Source organism: Medicago truncatula, chromosome 6 (genome assembly GCF_003473485.1).
Source record: "Medicago truncatula cultivar Jemalong A17 chromosome 6, MtrunA17r5.0-ANR, whole genome shotgun sequence".
NCBI classification, from domain to species: Eukaryota; Viridiplantae; Streptophyta; class Magnoliopsida; order Fabales; family Fabaceae; genus Medicago; species Medicago truncatula.
Window position 1 is genome coordinate 38,556,704 of NC_053047.1, and position 12,523 is coordinate 38,569,226.

The following is a 12,523-nucleotide window of genomic DNA, read 5'->3' on the forward strand; positions in this document are numbered from 1 at the left end:
ATTAATAGCTAAGATTTACATGATGTCTTACATACCAAGAGTGTCACGTGAGGTGAAGGTTTTATTGGTCGCCCAGTTGACATAGAATTGTGATCCAACGGATGGGATAGTCCAGCCTAAGCCATCACCCACGGTGAAGGTTTTAGCTACGGATCCATGAAGAAGGTTAGCCACTGCGAGCAGCACAAAAACAAGACCATTTATGTTGCTTGCCATGGTTGTGTAGTGATTGTTCTTACAAGTAATAAGTTGAGTTGCCCTTGTTTTCTACGAATATGCTTTGCGTTTGTTTGGTTTCTAAAATGGAAGAACTTATGAGGATAATGCCTTGTCTTTATTCACACATTATTAGAGATGATTAACCATACGTGTTTATTGGATTAAAAAAAATATATACATGTTTGTTTTTAATTTTTTTATTTTTATAACTGAATATATTCTTTACACGCATATATAGATATCAATCTATTGGTTTAACACGACTTAAAAGTGAATTTGAATTTAGTAATTCTTATTAAGTTGAAAGAGATCTTGCCATTTCATTCAAATGTTTTTATTCGAGTATTGATTTTTTAACACAGAATATTGTTCATTTGAGTAATGATTTTTAACACACAATATTAACTATGTTCCGTAAATGATTAATATGTACACCCTCCAGTTACTATTATAAGTAAAAATCAACATTTTAGATTTATTAATTGAATAATGTATGTGGTCTATAATAAAGATCATTATATCATTAATTTAATGAATCTAAAATGTAGATTTTTACTTATAATAGTAATTAAATGATATGCTTTTTTAAGTATTGGTTTTTTGACACACAATATTTTTCATTTTTTATTACGTGGTTAACACAATTTTTAGATAATGAGTTTTATACTCCATTGGGTTACATTTATAAGTAAAAAATACATTTTTATGTTCATTGAATAATTAATGTATTCGGTCACATTTATATGTTAGATACATTAGTTATTCAATATACTTAAAAAAATTGTTTTTTATTTATATATGTGACCGGAGGGAGTATGTTGCACGGTAGGAACCAGCATAGTGTTGTAATAGTGGCTTTTGTTACTTGGAAAAGGAAGTAGCGTAGAAGAAAACTTGGACACGAGTCTTTTAGTGGTTAGAGTTGTGAGTCAATATTGTGGACAAAGTCAAATGTCCACTAGGATATTAATTTTCAGGATTTTTATGAAAGGCTAACATTAAATTTGGTAAGAAAAAATAAGGGATACCACTACTTTGGTCCGTTTCTTTATAAACAATTTTGACGTATAATTAATTAATGTCAATATTATGTTAATTATTATTACTAAATTTCTTTTTTTAAATATTTAAATTAATAACATTTTATCTCCTAAGATAAATCAATAGTATTAAAAAGATATGTTTAAGAAAAATAATAAATACCTCTAGTCATTTGAAATTAGGCTTAAATTTCGAAATAACTTTTACCTTCTAAGAGAACTTATAATTTGGGACATGAGAAATATTAAACCCACACCGTGTAACATTACATTTTCGTTAGATTTATTTTAATTGTTTTTGTGTGTTTTATATATGCTTGTATGTGATTAATTGCTTATGTGTGTATTTTAGTGGGTTTTAATGCTAGAGGGGTATTTTGGTCTTTTTGTGGACAAAGGTAAACTAATAATTTTACCATGTAGAATTATTTTAGTGGTTTGAGTGAGAATAGTTATTCTTCTTATTAAGTGGCTAGAAAGTGAGGTAATTAATTTAGAGTCAGTAACTATTGTTGTTTTTATCCGTAAGTGAACAGAAACATTTTCAATTAGTTAATGAGTGTGTTGAGTCCATTAAGACATTAAGGGTTAAGCTCAATAGTGGTGAGCCTATTTAAACCTTAGTTATTGGAAAAACTAGGTTACCTAGTATCATTTGTTCATTCTCACAAAATATTTTGAGAGAGGTAGAGAGAGAAAGAGCTAGAGAGAGGGTTTTGAAGAGGGAAGAACTTGAAGAGCAAAAAGAGGGTAGAGACTCAAGGGATTGGAGTTAAAGTGAAGCACTAGCTTAGATTTGTGAAGATTTAAGGTAAGGGGACTAGTTTTCATTCATAATCCTTTGTATAATCTCTTTTCCTTCTCAAGTTCAAAAGTGCTTATTTGTGAAAAGTGATTATTGTGATTATAATTGGTGAAATTCGTGCTTATGTTTTGATGCAATGTTTAAGTATGTGAATTTGATGATAATTGTGTTGTAGATGTTGAATTGGCATGCTTGATATGTATATATGGGTATATTTTGTGTGTTGCTCAAAATTGATGAAGAATGATGTTGTTGTTGTTGTTGGATTGTTGATGAATTCATGGTTAATTTTTGTTGTTGTTATGAGATGTGTTGGTGATGAATTGATACCATGAGTTTTCATAATTATGGAATTCTGATGTGAATTGAGTTGTTGTTGAGAGTTTTGGTGAAACATTGTTGAAATTGTTGAAATGTTGTTTTGATTTCAAGTTCTATATGATTTTGATTGTCTTTTAAGTACGTAATAACCTCTTTTATTAGAAAACTAAAATAACATGTCAACATGTGTTATAAAGCAGAAACATGACTAACTACATAGTTGGGAATAAGTTCAAGACGTTGAGAACACTCTTCAGACAATTGTTATTGTATCTTACTATCATCCAAAGATTACAGGATAAGAGTCAAACAAGTGTGATTGGTAAGAAAATTATTCTCTTCTCTTCTTTTTCTTCTTCTCCTCCTCAGCCCTCTTGCCGGAATTATTCAAAATGATGGCTAGATTCCGGAAAAAAACTGCAACCAAATCACTAAACAAGGTCAGAGCATGCTTCAAGGATAAAAGAGCCCAAAATACAACTCAAACTTGAAAGAACCATTGAACCTCCAAAGATGGCAGAAGCAAGGTGAAACCATATAAGAATGGACAACCCAGAAGAAACCAAGCCACCAAGGTAGAGGTACTCCCTACGCTTAGCAACCAAAGTTGCTCCAGAGAAACACCCGAAAGCCAAGGAAGTTGCGACAAATGAACTGAAGATGATGTTTGGATCGACTTGAATAGAGAAATCAATCAAGGGTCCAACAGAGGCACCCTGAAACAGTGTCGCGGCCATCAACAAAGTCAACCTCATTCGCTCTTCAGAAGGAGGTGTTGAGAGTAACCAAACACTAATTCCCAAGCACGCAATTGTGGTAAGAATACCACCAATGTTGAGAAGGACATGGAGGTAAGCTCCAATAGCAGCAGCGACTACAACAAAACACAAGGTCAAATAAACCTGTTTGAGGTGATTCTAAACGCTGGGAGAAATCTGATTGAAGTTTTTGAGAGTATTGAAATTCCATCGAGGTGTTGAATCGAAGAACGAAGCGAATGAATCCATGACTTTTGTTTGTTTGTTTGTTTGTTTGTTTAGATTGTCTTTTAAGTACATAAACTTATAAACAAACTTTAGGGAAGAATTTGGGTGTTAGGGGATCAAAATTTGGATTTTTGGGTGAAAAATAGTGTAAAAACTGTATCAACAGGGGAAAACTCACTAGAAACTTGCTATTGGCGAATTCTATCTGGAAAAATTTCGCTAATAGCCAGAATTTCGCTATTGGCGAAATTTAGTGACAACTTTTCCTTTTTCGTGTTCTTGCATCTTTTTCACACATTTATGTTTTAGATAATTGAATTAGCATTCCAATGACTTTGATTTGACATCAAAATGATTTTTAGATTTTGAGTTATGTTGAAAACACTCCAAGTAGGTCTTGGAGAAATTTTAAGTAAATTTAGCATGACTATTTCCAAGTCAACCCAAAACTTATGGTTTGTTTCCAAATTTCAAAACTTGAGTATTAAGAGTTTAATTATGATGTTTAAAAGTATTTAACCTATGTCTTCTTGAATATGATGTTTATCATAAGGTGTTGTATTTTCTCCTTTACTTGAATTGTGAGAAACTGTATGAAGTTGTTGTGATGTTGGTTGATAGTTGTGATAATGATTATGTTAATGATAATGTGGTGATGACTCTTATTTGAATTGTGACTTGTTGATTGTGTGGAAGTAAATACTTGATAATGCAATTGTTGTTGAAGTTGATCAATGTAAATGGAGGTGATCTCTTACATTGTTGTTGTTGAATATATGAGATGATTTTGCTTTGTCGAGTCTTTGCTTGTATGTCCATGCATCATAGTCATATTGAGTCATATATGTTGTAAAAGGGTGGTGAACTTTTACTTCGTTGAAATGTAAGACGGATGTCAAATCTTACATATGATGTTTTTGTTGCATCATGAGGTGACGACCTTTGTTGTTGGTGACGGTACCGCATGCATCTAGAAGAGTCTAGAACATTGCATGCATTTGTGTAATTGATGAGGCGTGTCATAATTGAATATGTGACTTGATGAATTTGTGCATTGGTGGAATTTGGTGAATGTTGTGATTGTGTGGATTGGTGTATATGTACATTGGTGGATTTTGTTGATGGTTGTAAATAATTGAACTATGCTCTAATTGCATGCCTTACTTGCTTGTGCTTATACACTTGGTGAATCTATTTGATGATAATTATTTTGGTAATAGTAATGAGGTGAGAATTGTATATCTATGTGTGTGTGTGTGTGTGTGTGTGTGTGTGTATATATATATATATGATGTGGTGATTTCTTTGATAATGATGATGGTTTGTTTATAACTTTGAAATGATGAATTGTACTTGTTGAGTTAAGTATGTTAAATGAGGAATAAGGTGAGTAATCCTTTCTTTGATTGATGTTGATAAATGATGAGCTTACGTCGATGACATGATGAATATGTTTGCTATGTTATGTTAGTAATGTGATAGCTTGAGGTGTATGAAATGGGGAATAATAATCATGTGATGTTAGTATTCTAGGAGGGATGGGTATGTATATGAGTTATGCATAAAATCCTTGAATGCTTATGTTTGCTTATTCTTGTTTATGATTCATGTGAAGCTAATCCCAGTGGTCTATGGTGGACCGCCTACCTATTTGTATGAATGGGTAGACAACGTGCAAGAATAGTTTATTGCTTGCTTGGTGAGTGTATGAAATTATTATGCAATGACACAATTAAAATGCAACAGAAGCAACATCAACTTCGCATCACAATTTCACAATTAATCAACATTATTCTTCGCATATAAACAATAATTTCATCAACACACTTATAGTTACGAAACTCAAGCATTCATACCTTAATTTAACCCTTTATTACTCAAGTTTGAAGTTTAGAAACCAAACCATAAGTATTGGAATGACTTGGAAATAGTTATGCTAAGTTTCTTTAAAATTTCCTCAAGACCTACTTGAAGTGTTTTCATCATAACTCAAAATCCACAAAACATTTTCAAGTCAAACCAACGCCATTGGAAATATAACATAATTATCTAAAACCTTCATGTTTACACCAAAGGTCAATTCAAATCAGAAAAAGGGTGAAAAAGCACAAAAACTCAAAAACCGAAGTCCTGACAGCACGCAAACGAAGGCACAACAAAGCAGTCACCCATGAGGGCTGTCTTTCGGCGCCTAGGTGCTGGCAAGCTGCACCCTGTAACGCCCGTTTCGATTTATTAATTATTTAATTGAGTCTAGATGAGTTATATTATATTTAAATAATATATGTGTGATTTACAATGAATTTAGATGATTAGCGATGAATTGTGATTTGTGATGTTTTATGTGATTTTATGAGAAGATAAGACTTATTTTGTTGTTTTATAAAATAAGATTTGAAAAATAAATAAATATTGAGTTTGAGGGTTGTTTTAAGATTTTAGAGAGTTTTGGGGGAGAAAGTGAGATAAGATAAGATTGAGTGTGAGAGATATAAATAGGGAAAACCTAACTTAGAAAAAACTTATTGTACGTGAAAACTTTTGGAAGAGGGAGAAAGAGCCATTGAAGGGAGAATCCGAAGAGAGGGCTGCGATTTCATTGTATAAGGTAAGGGTGAGACTAACTCTACAATATTATTGATCATGTAATTCATCTGATTATATTTAGCAAAGATTATGATTGAATTGGAGGAAACGAAAACTAGGTCAATTGGTGAGAAAATTATGATTAAATGGTGAAAATTGGTTAGATTGATGTAGAGTTGGTACTTGGATGTCCTTGGTGAAAATTATGAGAGTTGGTGATTTTTAGGTGAAAACTGTATTCTGCCCGTAGCGATATTCATCGCTCGCCTCGCGAGTTGCGCAATGCAGCTCGCCACAGCGAGCAGTCCTACTCGCCATAGCGAGCTAGAGCAGAGAGCATGCAAGATTTTGCAATTTTGACATTTGAGTTGATACTTGGATGTCCTTGAGTGCCTGAACATACCTAGTAATGATTAGGAATGAATGTAGGATGAGATTGGACCTAGAACAACCTTTATTGGGAACCTGGCTTGTACTCGCCATGGTGAGCATATGCCCTTGCCTCGCGAGTACTTCCAGAATTGAGTGCAAGTGAGTTTAATGCGACCTGTGTCGCATGTTTTGATTAGAGATGGACCCCTGGGTAGTAGTGAGACCTAATGTTGATGTTAGAGATAATTTGTAAAGCTGTTTAAGATGTTTTGATGCTAATTAGGATGTGACTTGGTGAATGTGTATTACTTGAGATGTTATTGAATATTAAAAAGGTTATTGAAATTGCATTTGATATTATAATGTCATGTAGATGTTGTGATCTGCCTATGCTGCTATTGGTATTTAACTAGTTGCATAAGTCTTCTGAGATGAACGTGTTGAACCTCCAAATTACTGGATATATAAGAGATGATTAACGAGATGTTTTTAAGAGATCGAGTCCATGCATTAGCATACATTGTTGGGGGCTCATGCCCTGGAGCTTAGTACTCAACACGATGGAGCTTTAGCTCGAATAGCGATGGGGGCTCATGCCCTGAAGTATATTAATACTTATAGCGATGGGGGCTCATGCCCTGTATTGGTACCACATGCATATGAGATGTCTAGGTTGCATAGTCGCATTGTCGAGTCGAGATGTTAAGATGTTATGAGATTTATGATGCTTTAATGAAGTGATAAATGATATACTATTATCTGTAATGTGATGATGTTTATGATTCTTATATTGATGTTCATGTTGTTAAATATGATCGTTGTATTATATTGATTAATATTATTGTTTTGTGAAATCTCACCCCTTCTGCTTGAAAATGTTGCTCTTCGTATGAGTAACTTGCAGGTGATTGAGCTTAGAGTTGCTGAGTTTGCTGTCGTGAGTGGCCTATCCTCACTGAGTCTTAGGTTGCTCTGATACGTAACGGGAGGGAACCTTTTTGCTTGTTTTCTCTTCCTTTGTGTATATGCTATGCTTTTATGTCATTTGACTGAGTATATTTATGAGGTCTGCGTGCCAAGACTTTATGATGATTTGAATTTAATTCCGCTGCTGTTTTGTTGATGAAAGATAAATTATTATATATTTACCTATGATTTAAGATTTTTAAGAATGTGATATCCCGTTATTTGATGATTACTCTGATTATATGTTTGAAATTTTTATATTGGAAAAATGGGGTGTTACACACCCAGGCGTGGGCAGACAGTAGTTAGTGACCTGCGCTGCAGCTCTGTGCAGTCCTGGTTTTTTTTTTTTTCTTTTTTTTTTTTCCGGTTTTATCATTTCGCACGTAAAAACTCAACTGTTATCCCGATTCCAATTTCGTTTTCGCCTACGCGCCTATTAAATAAATCCTATCATATTTTACTGAAAAATCGTATTTTTAAATCTCCAAAAACAGCTTATCCCAGAATCACTTATTTTCCAAAAACACTTAAAATCACTTTTATTCAAAATCTCAATTTTTGACCCCATTCGATCCCAATTTGATAGAAAACATTACCTAGGGTTACTCTACAACCTAAACATCAACTTTCACATTAATTCATTGGATTAGTTACACTTTAAAGAATCAAATTGCAAATTGAAAACCCTAACTTCTTTTGCCAACCCCAACTTCTTTAACATCACAATTATCAACAACAATAAAATTAAACCCTTTTTCAGAATTATAGACTCATGATTAAAGATGGTTAGTCTCACCCTTACCTTAGATTGGATGAACTTTGAATTCTTTAAGCTTTCCCTTGCCCTCTCACAATGCTCTTCTCTTATCTGACTTCTCACTTTCTCTTTTTCTCCCAAAAACTGTTTTTACGTGTTCTGACTCTCTATTCATAACCCCTCCTATTCTTAACTTACATATTCTCCCTTATTCCAGTTCTGCCTTTATGTCTCATTAATCTAATTTAATTATATTCCCTCACTAATAATGCTCATATTAAGCTACTAATAATTACCAACATATAACATATCACAATTATTCAATTAAATTATACAAAAAGACACTAAACTCGATAAAATAAATAAATAATAAAATAGGGTGTTACACTACCTCTATTTATACGTTTGATGTCTTAGATTAGACTCTGATCTAGGATGTCAGCCGATATCTTTATTTCGGGTTATTATTGATGTTGTTGAAATTTTTACCCTTTTGTCGGGATTCAGAGATTTTATGTATTGACATGTTGGAGTTATGACATGTATATTTGGAGATGTCTGCCATGTATCGTCTGTTTTTCAATTAGTTTTTAGCAGTTTTAGACAGCTGGAAGCTGTAAAAAAAAAGCTAAAATATGGTTTTAGTCCCTGCAAATATGCCTCGTTTTGGTTTTAGTCCCTGGTAAAAATAAAATTGTTTTTGGTCCCTGCAAAATTTTTTGTTTTTGAAAATAGTCCCTGACCCCACTTTTGTGATGATTTGCATACGTGGCACATTATAACTGAACCAATTTTGTAGTTTTTGGTCATTGCAAAATATTTTGTTTTTAAAAAAGGTCCTTGCAAAATTTTTTGTTTTTGAAAATAGTCCCTCTAGGGACCAAAAACAAATTTTTTTTACCAGGGACTAAAATCAAAACGAGCCATATTTGCAGGGACTAAAACCATATTTTAGCCAAAAAAAAAAAAAAAAAACCAAGGAGATCGTGAAAACGAAAATCAAGCCACGATTTTGAGGAAAACAATAAGTATTTAGCGGTTAGATTTGTGAGACAATATTGTGGATGAAGTCAAATGTCCAAATAGGATATTAGTTTTCAGGATTTTTTTATGAAAGACTAATATTAAATTTGGTAAGAAAAAAAAGAAGGGATACAACTACTTTGGTCACTCTTTTTATAAACAATTTTGACGTATATTGATTAATGTGAATATTTTGTGAAGTATTATTACTTCTTTTTTTTAGGGGACTAAATTGTTCTTTTTGTATTAATATATTTGAGAAAAAATATATTTTCTAAAAAGGATATATTTGAGAAAAATAATAAATATATTAAGTAATTTGAAATTAGACTAGAATTAGGAGTATTTTTTTTTTCTCCTTCTAAGAGAGCTTGACATAAGAAATATTAAAGCGAATCTGCAGATTTTAAGTAGACCCTTACCTTTTATCATTTTTCTAGAAGTGTCCTCTTTCATTTTTATTTTATTTTTATCTTCTTTGTGCACCAAATGCATGGTGTCCCATAAATGACAAGTTTATGATAGATGTAGATTTTTATTTCTCAATTTAAAACCCTATCAAATGGAATGTTTGTTTCTAATAATTTGGTCTTGAAACCAATTTCATGGTATTTTTCTTCTAAAAGAACTTTAACCATCCATTTTCTATAAAAAAAACCTCACGAAATATATTTTCAGACATGATATACAATGTTTTTCTCCAAAAGTACTTCTCAGAAAGACACTAAACTGTGCTTTTTAAGTGTTTGTATTCGTAAAAAGACATTTGGGCAAGCTCAAATTCAATGTTTTACAAGGAATATTGAAATCGATCTAAAATGTTTGGAACTACACTTAACTACTAATGGAGAGCCGAATAACAATTAAGTGTCACTCGACCAACAACAATCGGAAAAAAAAATTGCTATATAAGCGACAACCTTTATAACGAAGGTCTCGCGAATTAAACATGCTCCAATTAAATTGTGTTATTTTCGGAATACATGGAGGAGGTGGTGGAAAACACATGACGATGAAAAACATGCTCCAATCAATAAATGCCAACTGTGTCTGAAAATGCTCGGATGATATTTTTCGCTTGAAATATCATTTTCTATAAATTTAAGAAGTAAAAAGAATAACGTTCAATGATAAGCTATACCAATGTTAACGGATGGTTACTAATAGTACTAAAAGGCTTTGCTCTCTACAAAATCTTTGTATTATAAGTAAAGATGAAAAGAAAATTATGTTTATGAATAATGAGCAAGTTTCGTAGGTATTAAATCGCTTTTATATCACTGCTCACACATATGTGGGCTCAAAGCCAAACAACACATAAACACCTTTTTTTCTTTTCATTATTTTTTATGTTTTTTTTTTCTTTCTTATTTTGTGTGTGGCTCTACTTGAGAAGGACTCGCCCAACATTACCCACACTAAAGAGCCACATCCATCTATGCAAAGGAACAAACCTCCCAACATTGATCAGAGATGCCAACACAGCATGAAGACTACACCATAAACTGTCCTAAATACCAGATACAAATGCATAGCCAAAAGATTGCTATCACAAAATTAAGGAATATGCAAGGCAGCAGCTCCAAGAGCACAACATGTATCATGATATAACAACACCAAAATATTGCTACATGAAACTGACAACAAAAATATGTCATTCCAACCAATTGATCGAGCAAAAATGTGATAAATTCAAAACCATCCACCACCTAAGCACCAATAACTGCCACTGCAAAGCACCAAAACCCAGCCACCAAGAGAAGAGGAACTTCATAGATATAATATACCTCCTAATTTTTTAAGCCTCATATATAGGTCCTTAATATTTTTTGCTTTAAATATATTTCTATATGTCAAATTCTTTAAACATCTTCGCATCTAGCTCAGTTAATTAATAGTTAAATGGAGAGTTGTAGATTTTTAGTTCATGTTGCAAGTTTGATCCCAGAGGTAACTACTTTATTGATTATAGGTATCTTAAATTCTTTTTTCTTCAAATTTCTATGAATATAATGTTATTTGCTTTTAAAAAGTGCTTGCCCTAGGTTGAGTCTAACGAAAGGAGTTAAACTCTCGCAGTTTGATGAATCAATATTAAAATATTTGATTGGGAATAATATTCATATTTAGTGTCACATGCCTCAAATAAAATTATACATTTAGTGTTCTTAATTTTTAAGTTTTTATGTCAACACACTTAAAATGCCTCAATTTAAAATTCGCTTTATGCAACTAAATAATACTCCTTGGGATAAATTCGTGAAAACAAATTCGATATACATAGCATTTATGAGGAAATGTTCATTCAACTATGGAACTGGATCCTCTACTCTGAAAGGAGAGGTCTATTTAAATAAAACATCTGAATATTTTTTAAGAGATGAAGAGAACTGAATGTTAAAAACAAGTAAGATAAAATATTTAAGGGTGTGGATTCCAGCGGACTCTTCAATGATTGCAAAGGATTTGATACCTTCAATTATAATTTTTTAATGGGTTTTTCTATCATGTGTAAATTTGCACATGTTAACAAATTTAAAGTAGTAACTTTGACTTGGAACTTGTGCATTTTATATTAAATATGTAGGTTTTTAATAATTAATTATTGGTTTTCAAAGAAAAATTACTATTTTTAGTAGCCTTAACATGTGCAAGTTTGCACAGGTTAGACAAATCCTTTTTTAATTTATGTGTCGTTACAATCGTCACATTGAATAAAAAATTTGTTATGCTAACGTATGTACTTAAGTCATATATATTATGACACATTTTCAATACATCATTTTCATCCTTGATTTTTCAACATGTACCCGACACATATTAGCATTTATCATAAATTTTAGATCACCCCAAAAAAAATAAAAAAATTAGATGTCATTATTATGGGCGAAAATGAATATTTTACTAATATGTTTAATATTTCATAACACATATTAATTAGAATAGGCTTAAATAAGATATCAGTCCCTGTAATTTGGATCGGTTTTAAATTTCGTCCCTGTAAAAAAAAAACTTTGAATTACATCCCTGTAAAAAAAAAAAATTATTCGAAAAAGGTCCCCGGCCCCACTAAAACGTTGAAGTGGCATGGTTTTTGCCACGTGGCAGTTGCTGATTGTGCAACTTATGCCACATAATATTAAATTTTTCTAAAAATTGTTTTTAAAATATAAAAAATATTAAAATTATTTTCTGAAATTATTTTTATCATATAATTTTCAAATTTTTTTTTTTTTAAATTATAAAATCTGAAATTTCGAAAAAAAATGAAATGATTTTTTAATTTTTTTTTTAAAATATGAAGAAATAAATATAATTTTTAAATTAAAAAAAATTAATGGTCGAAAATTTAATTTTAACAGTTTTTTTTTTCGATTTTTTTAATGATTTTTGAATTTATTTTCATATTTTTTTACTTTAAAAATAATTTTAAATTTTTAATTAC

General features: G+C 31.6%; 1 protein-coding gene, 1 long non-coding RNA gene and 1 pseudogene across 6 annotated transcripts in view; 1 reads left to right on the forward strand and 2 right to left on the reverse strand.

Moving 5' to 3' along the window:
- Positions 1–326, reverse strand: part of LOC25496829 (LEAF RUST 10 DISEASE-RESISTANCE LOCUS RECEPTOR-LIKE PROTEIN KINASE-like 2.5) — a 28,281-nt gene extending 27,955 nt beyond the window's left edge. For 2 of the 5 annotated variants that reach the window (XM_039835312.1, XM_024786247.2), the window contains exon 1: positions 36–326. In XM_039835312.1, coding sequence (XP_039691246.1) covers positions 36–216 — 181 coding nt within the window. In that variant the 5' untranslated portion in view covers positions 217–326. The remainder of the gene's footprint in view (positions 1–35) is intronic. The other 3 variants (XR_005646741.1, XM_039826552.1, XM_013597536.3) reach the window with 3 other exon arrangements.
- A 1,562-nt stretch (positions 327–1,888) lies between these two features.
- LOC25496835 (uncharacterized) lies at positions 1,889–7,524 on the forward strand. The gene is made up of 3 exons (XR_003013226.2): positions 1,889–2,070; positions 2,586–2,707; positions 7,234–7,524. It is a non-coding gene; the product is annotated as an uncharacterized lncRNA (long non-coding RNA).
- LOC25496834 (bax inhibitor 1-like) lies at positions 2,706–3,451 on the reverse strand (annotated as a pseudogene).
- Positions 7,525–12,523: the final 4,999 nt, after the last annotated feature.